This window comes from Gossypium raimondii, chromosome 11 (genome assembly GCF_025698545.1).
Source record: "Gossypium raimondii isolate GPD5lz chromosome 11, ASM2569854v1, whole genome shotgun sequence".
Taxonomy (NCBI): domain Eukaryota; kingdom Viridiplantae; phylum Streptophyta; class Magnoliopsida; order Malvales; family Malvaceae; genus Gossypium; species Gossypium raimondii.
In genome coordinates this window covers 57406026-57416714 of record NC_068575.1, presented here as the reverse complement: position 1 = coordinate 57416714, position 10689 = coordinate 57406026, and the positions used below count along the sequence as shown (strand labels likewise).

The 10689-nt window shown below is 31.8% G+C and overlaps 1 protein-coding gene across 1 annotated transcript; it reads right to left on the bottom strand.

Annotated features, from left to right (window-relative positions):
- Positions 1-1127: 1127 nt before the first annotated feature.
- LOC105802485 (lamin-like protein) lies at positions 1128-2784 on the bottom strand. The gene is made up of 2 exons (XM_012634159.2): positions 2504-2784; positions 1128-1773 (listed from the first exon to the last, which is right to left on the bottom strand). The coding sequence occupies exons 1-2, from the start codon at positions 2682-2684 to the stop codon at positions 1427-1429; spliced, it is 528 nt and encodes a 175-aa protein (XP_012489613.1). The 5' UTR covers positions 2685-2784; the 3' UTR covers positions 1128-1426.
- Positions 2785-10689: the final 7905 nt, after the last annotated feature.

The window sequence follows — 10689 nt, the reverse complement described above, 5'->3', positions numbered from 1 at the left end:
TTATTATCTGTAATTTGACTCTTATTTTCTTGGGAAAGTTATGTATGGTAGGGTGCATTTTCTAAAAGTATTTTTTAGGGTTTTTATTTTTTTTCGAAAAGAAAAATGGGTTTTTTAACTCATTTTAATTGTTAAAAGGTCATTTATTCAAATTAAAAGAGACATTTCATTTAATTGGTAAAATTTTGAAGAGTTTACAAGAACCTAAAAAATATTCATTCGATAACAATTAATTTACGAGATATTAAAAATGTAGTGAATCTTGATGGTTCCAAAAGTCTTAAATAAATAAAGCAATTCATACTTTCATGTTATATTTATAGCAATTCAACATATCATAATCATATTTAAAATGTTATATATTTATATTTTAATATGATAGTTCAGATAATATTATTTTCTATTTATTATTATATTTTAATTAATATTTTTTCTGTTCAAAATCATGGATATTTTATATAATTAAACAAGTATATAAAAGGGGAAAATATATACAAATACAAGTATAGAACCTGTACCTCTTGTGATTTTTTTTTGAATTACAATAAAAGGGTAAAATCTAAGCAATCAACGCAACTAGAACTCAAGCCACACTTGAGATGGTGAACGCCCTTATCACATAATATTCCTATTGTGAATCGACTTTAAATCTACACAAATGATTAATTTCATTTTTCTTGAACGAAATTGATGAAATAAATTGTATAGCAAAAAAGGAAAGTTTTGTGGACCAAAGATGGTGGAGAGAGGGGTTTTTAGCACAAAGTTTGTCCATTTCAAGCAATAAAATGTAAGAGAAAAACATGGTCCCGAAATCAGTGGCCATTTTTCGGATAACAGTGACCAAAAAAGTGACCTAACCAACCACACCCTGCATTGGACCCAGTTTCTCATAATTCAGACCAGAAATTAAACTCGTATACTTTTTTTTATGTTGACTATAACTTTAATGTTAAATATTTAATAAAATCATGTATTTAATTATATGTTATAAATTTTAATATAAATTTAAACAATGAACAAAATTATTTTTGTTTAAAATGATGTATTTCATTATTTTTTTATTCGACGAATCTCCAGTTGAATGATATATGCTAGACCAGTCGGGTGTTTTTAACAAAGATGGATCCCATGAACTTTTAATTTCATTTCTAGAATTCAATAACATTGCATTTTGCCACAAATTCAAGCAATAATTTCCCCAGCAAAGAAAGCATTTTTCAAATGCCTCCCTATCAGCAAACCTTAATTACATTTCAAAGTTCAAAACCTCCCCTAAAGCTAGTTTCATTCATGTCACCTATCATGAAAACAGATGAAAAATGAAATGAAAAATCACACCAGTAATTTAAGAAGAAATGGAATTTGATTTGATTCGTTTCACAATTGATGAAGGAATTGTCCAGGTTCAATCTCGATCCCCAAACTACCAGATTCGAACGAATGCATCCCACAGTGCGGCAATGGCGAAAGCAGCTGGTAAAACAAGCTGGCCTCTGTAGACAATTGAACTTGGTGAGGAGCCACTCTTTTCGTTCAACGGAGCAGCTTTTGGAGGCGGGGGAGGGTTCTCAACACGCACTGCTAGCTTCATGCCGCCGTAGCAGAATCCTTTGCCACTAATGAAATAGTAGTGGCGAGTCACATTAAGCGGAACCACATCCCTTCCAGCTCCGGTTGTCCAGTTGTGAAGAGGATGATCAGCATTGCATGACTCGTAGTCTGTCTTGTTCACCTCCAGCACATTCATCTGGTTCCGATCATATACAAAAACTGGGAAACAAACAAACAAACAAACAAACAAGATTTATAGTTAATATTAGCCAGGTTTTAAACTATAATTCGAATCAAATTCAACTCAAAATCAGGTTTACAGCAACTAAATGGTAGCCAATCCTTTTAACATAATGGCCTCTTCTCTCGGGTTATGTTATCCAATCCCGAGAGGTGAGGATAGCTCTTCAATGTGTGATTAATATCTACTTGCTTGAATTCTGCTGCGAATGTCGGATAGTATGTTAAAAATTTTCTACTATTTTTCTGTGTGTTTGAAGGATTCTTTGAGACTTGTATCCTCACACTAGTACGTAGATATGCATTTGACACAAATATCGAATAGAAATACTCAAGAGAAAAAAATAAAGAATCGGAGTAACATCGATCCGGTTCTTGTTTATGCGACGAGGCAGATAATGTCCAAATCCCTCTTTTTTCTTAGTTCAACAAAGTGATTAATAAGATTAAAAAAGAAGAGTAAAGTGCTTATCTAGAAGCAAGAAATATTACTAAAACTAGCAGGTAAGCTGTAGTTTTCCAGGGAACCAAGACAAAAAGTCCAAGATTTGAGACAATTAATTCATTTCTAAACAACCCAAATCCAGATCTGTCAATTAATCAACTAAAAGAACCCAGAAACCAAGCTAAAATACTGAGACGAAAAACCAAGAAGAAAGAAAAGCAGATCTAAAGACAAATGAAAGGGAAAGAAGAGCTAAGAAGTTACAAAGCCAGTCGCCATTGTAGAAGTGCTTTCCTCGAGCCCAGACAGTGTAATTGACATTAGTAGTCCAACCGATGCCTCCCCCTCCAACAATGTACCTTGTAGCATCGGCCTGTGGCACCATTAACACTAAAGCCAATCCGACAGCTGCCACTGCCATCATCATTGCTTTGCTTCTCTCCATTGCTGTGTTTTTCTTTGCTTTGAGTAGGCTTGGGTTTTGCTTTCGGCTATGGTTTATAAGCAAGAGCCAGCTAATGGTTATCAATAAATAACAAAAAAGGGTTTTATTTATTTATTGGGGGCAGTTTCTAGATCCACAACTGATCCAGATTTTATTATTATTATTATTTGGATTGGGTAACATGGGTTAAAGTTAAACAAAACCCCTTTTTTATGTTTCACAATGTCTTGCTTCAAAATTCATTTGTTAGGTTTTTTGCTTAGTCATTTGTATTACAGACAAAAATTCAGCATTTCATGCTGTTCTGTCCTTTTCATTTTCTTTTAGAAAACACGGTATGAGAAAGAATTATATATAATTTTGTAGTTTTCAATTTTAAAAGAAACAAATTAAAATCAAACTAAATATTATACATAATCCAATCAAATTATAATGATTCCAATTAATTATGTTCATCAATTTTATAAATTAAAATGATATATTTTATCATATGTTCCAATTTTAATACTTTTAAATACACTAATTAAAAATAAAAATTAAGCTAGCTTAATTATTATAATTTTTAATTTATGAATAAAAATTATATTTGAAATCAAATATTTTAACTACTTAGCTCGGATAGAAGTGAAACCGGTGTTAATAGTAACCTAAATTTAAGTTTTATGGATAATTATTTGATACGCAGTGAAGTTTTTTAACACCACAAATGAGATTAAAAGGATGGCAAGTGTTACTAATAGTTGCTTTAAAAATTTTAAAGAAAATGTATATATAAATGTATTTTAATTTCGCTTATAGAGTTAAAAAGTTCTACCGCCTTGGTTCTGGGGTGAAAGTGTCACGAGTCGCAGTTCAAAGCCCGTGACCATCGCACCAAATGCATCCAGTGGAGGCCTATTGCTTAGATAGGGATCATTTGGCCTACGAGAACTGACCCGATTCAAAGAGCTATTGGACAAGCCTGTCAGATTGAAGCCTAGTTGGCCCGATAATGAAGAGATGGCAACTTAGGCTAATATGGTAACTAATCTTAAAAGATAGAGGGAACCATATCTTGTAAAGATTAGATTAAATTTGATAAGACTTATCTTGTTAATCCCTAAAATTAAGGGATATGGTTAAATCTCATCCGTCGATGTAAATGTATCTTGACCGTCGGTTTTGGGGGAGCTCAACTATAAATAGAGAGCCTCCCCCTCAGTTGTACTGACTCCATTCATTGTTTCATTATTCTTTGTGAATAAGAGAAATAGAGAGTATTTACTCAAACACTTTGCGAGCATTCTTTCTGTTGTTCTTCTTTTGGCATAAATCGCTTCCGCTCTTCAATTGGTGCCTTGGAGGTGTTCTACAAGAATCCTCACTTGAGTTAAGGCTGACTTGGGCGAGTTTGGACGAACGGATCGTCTAAGGCCGCACGGATTGCGAGACGAAAGGTCTAGCCCCGTGACAAAAGGGGGTTCTGTCCAAAGCGGAATAAACCTTAATAGAATCATTAGGGAACACGACAGACGTTTCAAACTAGCCGAGAATTCTCAAGGCCTTTTACCGAATACGATGAATCCTATTGTCAAGCTAATTAGTGCCTAACTCGAGACAGATCCTGGCAAAGGTGCACTAAGTACTGTTGGGGATCTCCAGTAGGAGTCAGCTACTCCCAAGCAGTAGAGGTTTGGTTTCTTCCTTTTTTGAGTTTATGAATTTATCAGTTTTCTCCTAGAATTATTAAGGGTGTGCGAACTATAAGTTCCTTCACATTTTTCTTAAGTATAATCGGGAATACAAGTCTGATATTGTGAACTTATTAGAAACTAGAGTTAGTGGAAGCAAAGCAGATTTGATCATTGTTAAATTGGGATTTTAGTTCTCTCATCGTGCAGAGGCAATTGGTTTTTCTGATGGTATTTGAGTTTGATGGAAAGATTCGGTGCAAGTTGAGATTATTTGGAATCATCCTCAATATATCTTGGTTCGGGTCTCTGCTAACTCTACGTCTCATCCTATTTTTATCACTTTCATCTATGGGAGTCTAGACAAACGGAAGAGAAGGCTTTTTTTGAAGGGTTAAAAGTCGGTTGTTCCTGATGTTTTTGTTCTCTGGATGGCAATCGGAGATTTCAACGCTATTCTTTCTTCGAGTGAAAAGAAAGGTAGGCGGAATCCTGGGAGGAGCTATTCTTTTGTTGGGGATCTTATGGACTCGACTGACCTCCATGATTGAGTTTTTGTGGGCCCTCTTTTACTTGGCAGAGAGGTGGGATACACAAGCTCCTTAACAGAGCCATTAGTAATAATGCGTGGCTTGCAACTTTCCTTCACAATATGATGACTCATCTCTCACGGATCAAGTCTGATCACATGCCTCTTTTCCTTTCTCTAAGACCAGAGGCTAGCTTGCCTAGGGAGTGAACTTTTAGGTTTCTAGTTGAATGGGTTAAACATCCAAATTTCTTAGGGTTTGTCAAAGGTAATTGAAGCTATAATTGGGGATATAACTGCTTCTCTTGCTCATTTTACTTTTAGTATTAAAAATTAGAATAAATCATTTTATGGCCACATTATAAACCGTGAAAGACAATTATTACAAAAATTCTTTGGCATTCAAAAGGTAATGGAGCGACCAGATTCTGACTTCTTAGCTCAACTAGAGATGAATGTACGAGAGGAATTGGGAAGTGTTCTTCATCATGATAAATTTCTCTAGATACAGAAAACAATGTGTGATTGGTCTTAGGTGATTGGAAAACCAAATTTTTTCATAGGCTTATGCTTCAGAAGAGAAAGCATAATAGGATCACTGCCCTGAGGAATGATAGTGGATGATGAATTTTTGATGAGGAGGCCCTTCAACTTGAGGCGGTTATGTTTTTTTCAAAGGCTCTATGATGAGTTACCGAGTCCAATGAAGGGACTTCTATCTAGTTCGTTTCTTAAGCTCGAGCCTAGTGAGGTACAACTCTTAAGTAAGGATGACACTGTTGAGGAAATTAGGATAGCTCTCTTTGATATGTCTCCGTTAAAGGCGTCGGGCAGTAATGGGTTTCACGCTTTATTCTTTCAACATTAATAAGACCATATTAGGAGTACGGTTTGTAATTGGGTCAAAGATAGTTTGAAAATAATTGCTTTAAATATATATATTTTAAACCGCTTTCGCAATGACTTTCCTAGCGGATTGATTTTGTTGGATGCTACCAGCAAAAGCATGCGTATGAATAATTCCATTCTGCTTTCTCCAAAAGTAGTGGTAGTGAGAGTGACAATTGTCTGCTTTGTTTTCTCTAATAGCAATGGTGGTGTTAGTAGTTGTTAATGTTGTTCTTTGGGATAATTTTGTTTTTTTTGAGAGATTTGGAGGAGGCTGGACCAATGTAACATCCATTGATTTAGTTTTGAGGCTAGTTTTGTGCATCACCAATCGTAGTTTATTATCGACGTAGTTTGATAGTGATGAGATTAGAACACTATCATTAACAATTAACCACAACAATCAATTTATTTCTCATCCTTATATATATCTCCACTGTTAAGTTTGGTGCATTTTATTGTTTGTACTCAATTAATGGTGTTTAATGAGTTGTGTTATTATTTTAATTTGGTACCCACTAATTTTATGTAATTATGGCTTTGAATGAATGAAATTGTTATTATTTCAATAAAAACCGAAATTCAAATTTAAATAGGTTTTTTTGTCTAATTTTTCAATCCCACCTTTTGCTTTATTTTTCATTTTTTTATTTTCACCTTTTAAGAAAAATAAACTTTCAGTTAAGTTGATTTGGAATATTTTCAAACAGTTCCTATGGCTTTACCTTCTCACTTTTGCAGTGAAGTACTACCCCAAATGTACAGAGTACTTTTTACACTTTTAGAGAATCTTAAGTTTAAATTATTTTATATGAATTTTTATTGACCTTTATCAGAGAGGTCAGTTTGACTTTGACTCCTTTTGATTAGTACTAATTTTTCTTTTTAATGAATTAGTGATATTAATTATCCGCAATTTTGTTTTCAAAACAATTTTTCTTTTCTTAAGTAGATTATGATACACTGTATGAAAAAAAATATGTTTTTATATATATTAAAAATAAAGCAAATGGTTTAAATATAATAGCATTTTAGCTTCAAATCTTATCATTTATGATTTTATTTTATATAAAAATATAGAAAACTAAAATAACTTCATAATAATATAATCTATTTTAAAAATATTTTTATATTGATATTCGGTTGACTTACGACACTAATTCTAAAATTTTAAAAATTTAAATTTCCTAAAATCTTATTTAATTTAAAAATAATAAATACTATTAAAATGGTGTTTTTATGTGTGTGAAATAATGATGTTTTTATCTTTTCATAATTTAATTTGAAGTTTTACTATTTTAACCAAATCCTTATTTATCTTCTACATGAATTTTTCATCTATACATAAGTGTATTATAATGTAGTAAATATATGTATATTATTATAAAATCTTTTACGTGCCACCACTTCAATAAAAATTTAAACAAAAACCAAACATATATTTATTACGATATTCTAAAATAGAAAGACAAAAATATAATATTTAACACAAATAAAATGAGCATGAGTGACCCCTCAAGCTTGTACTTGTCTTAATTGTGTAGCATTTTCACCCTAACAAACTTGCCTTAATTAAATGACAACTTTTTTGCCCAAAATCTATATAAAAGATCATGTCATTATCAAATCCATGGTGGGTGTAATTATTTGATGTTGCTTTTGAAATGAAGTAAAACCAATTTCACAAGAAATTTATATATATATATATACTCATAATGCTGGTTCGTAGGCTAGGGATTATAAGATTTTGATGGAATAAATTCTATAAATTTCCCCAAAATTTAAAAAGAAAAGAAAATAATAATAATTAAGGCGATCTTTCCCATGTATTCCTAATAATTATTGTTGTAGCCAATGATAACTCGCAAAAAAAAAAAACTTTTATCTCTTCATTATTAGAGTAAACTACATCATTAGTTACTAAATTATAAATTAATTTTTATTTTGGTCACTTAACTAAAAATATTACAATAATAAAAAATATAATTGAAGTTTTTGTACAAGAATATCACATGCACGTTTAATTTTTATTTTATTAAATAATGTACATTTTTATAAAAAAATTTTACATCATATAATTAAAATTTAAAATAATATAATAAAAAACTTAAATTAAAATTAAAATATTATTAAAATATATGTTGTATCGTCTTCGCTTTTCAATTTTCATATTATGTGATTTTGTTAATATAGTTAATTGAAAGTACATTTTGTGATCAATATTATTAAATGTTGTAGATCATCACTACTTTGTTCTTCTATGTAATATGAAAACAACTGTCAACAAAACAACTAAAATTTTAATAGTTGATTCAATTTTTCGTCCATCCAAATAGGAGTAAAATAACATTAGGTTTAAATTTATCACTATTACATTATTTTATAATATAACTATAGATAAACAAGTATGTAATACCAATTATTTGCACAGGCCCAATTTAAAACCCAAAATAAATAAACCGTTTACATTTTTTTCAAAACCCAATTACAATACAACCCAAATAACCCAACAAGCAGCCCTAGCCCAACTTCTTACAGCATCCAGAAACCCTAGAGCAGTTTGCGCCGCAGCCAAGCCAAACTCCTCACCGCGCACCTATCTGCCTTCTCCACTTTATCGCCCTCTTCGCCACGAATCTACAAAAAGGAGGCATACAAAGCAACAATAACGGAAAATAAGGATATTTTTTGTATTTTGCGGGATTTTTATTTGTTTATTTTTTCTTTGTTTTCGGTTATAAAAACCGATGAAGAAAATTTGTAAAAGGGGGGATACGCAAAAGAAATAGAAAGAAAACACTGAGTACAAAGATTTTTTAAGGTGAAATTGAATTTCTGTTTTTCTTTTCGTTATTTCCTATTTATTTTTTATTTCGTTTTTTAAATAAATAATAAAAAGGGGTGAGGGGTTTACCTTCGAAGCTTCGCCGGTGAAGCCCACGATCGCCGCGCTCGAATCAGAGGTCTGGCGGAGGGCCGAGGCTTGAAGCGAAGGCATGAACGGCGGCATTAAGTGGGTGTTTGGGTGTGAAACCCTAGCAGAGGTCTCCTCTGCTGTTTGGAAAAAAGGGAAAATGAGTTGGTTTTGGAAAATTTCAGGGTTTTGTAACGATTGCAAAACGGCATCGTTTAGGGCCTGTTTCTGTGGCCCCAAAATGGCGCCGTATAGTGTGACCCGCGCGGTGACCAGACCCGAAGGGGAGGATCCGCGCGTTATTGCCTTGAACGGTATAATTGCGCATTTAGCCCCTCCCTTTTGCAACGCATATCAATTAAATCCTTTTTATTTGTTTTAAAATTGGGCCGCATATTTAATTTTCGTTTCAATTCGGTCCCTTTCTGCGCTGCGTTTTGGAGGTCTGGGTGAATTGCTCGATTGGTCCCCCTCTTATTGCTCGCTTTTGAATCTGTTCCCTTCTTGTTTTTATTTTCTTTTTATTTTTATTTTGTAAAATCAGCATTTAAAATTTGCTTGTTTGCAATTCAACCTTTAATCTTGTATTTTAGATTTTTTTAGCTTATTTAATTAATATTGCTAGTATTTTTTTTATTTTTACTATAATATTATATACTATTATTACTATGCCTATGTACGCGCACATGTGTTTCTTATCATATTTATGTATATACTGTATATATATTTAAATGTTTTATATGCATATGCTATATTCATTATTATTATTATTTTATAACAAACAGGCATTGTTTTTATGATACATATACATACGCATGGCTTTTATAATATATATATATATATATATATATAAGCATTCTTTTATACAGTATACATATACCTCTATATATTTTATACATTTTTATTTTATTTTCTAACTTTTACATATATAAATAAACTTTTATATTTTAGTTTTTATAAATATGTATACACATATATTTTTATATTTTCTTTACGATATACTTATACATTTTTCGTAAATATATATATGCATATTTCGATATTTTATCTCCACAACTTTCATGTATACATACACATGTTTTGCTGCATATTCTTAGAAATTATTGTAAGCTTGTCGATATATTTTTACCTCCCTTTTATATGTACACTTGTATTTACGTGTTAAATGCATGCTCATACATATTTTCAAGCTTACTTGTATATTGTGCTCATATATATATTTTGTAAATATGTATTCATATACGTTTTGAATTAACTTTCGATATACCCATTTTGAAAATATATTTTGATTTTAACCTTTTATCAAAGTTATTTTCTTAATTTAAAGGTTTTTTTGAATAAAGCATTATTGGAAGTTTGAGATTTTCGAGGGAAATTGAGCCCTAACGTATTGGGTTCTGATTTACTTTGTCAATCTTAAATGACCGAGAATATTCTTTATTCAAAATGCATGAGCATAAAAATCATTTTTGGGAACTTAACTCGTCGTGCCCTAACGCATTGGGTGTGGCCTATTACTTTCTCGAAGTGAGGATTTTTCGCATAAAATAAAAGTGATATTCAAAGTTCGGGGATTATGAGGAATTGTACCCTAACGTATTGGGACTCAATTTCTTTACATGACTTGAACAATTTGTTATCCTTTTGCAAATTTCATCATTCAAGCTTATTTTAAAATCTTTTTAACTTTCGACACTTAGACATTAAATGATCAATTTGGTACTGATTTTGGGCGTCACGAGGGTGCTAACCCTTCCTCGTGCGTAACCGACTCCCGAACTTATTTTCTCAAAATTCGTATACCAAAATAATTTTTAAGGTGACTCCAGTTTTGTTTTTTAAAGTCGACAACTAAAATTTTTATTTTCAAAAAATGGTTTCGACAAAGTATGTATCTTTTAGAATGGGAAACTAGATTGATTCATGGAGTCGCCATTTTTGAGATTCAAATTGATATCCTAATCCCTTTTCCCATTTGATTATGACCTCCTCCTAAAACCAATA

Excerpts from the sequence above, each read along its gene's own strand:
- LOC105802485 (XM_012634159.2), bottom strand. The coding sequence starts at position 2,684 with ATGGAGAGAAGCAAAGCAATGATGATGGCAGTGGCAGCTGTCGGATTG. Across the intron at positions 1,774-2,503 it reads CTACAATGGCGACTGGCTTT|TTTTTGTATATGATCGGAAC; the intron begins GTAACTTCTTAG and ends TTTGTTTCCCAG.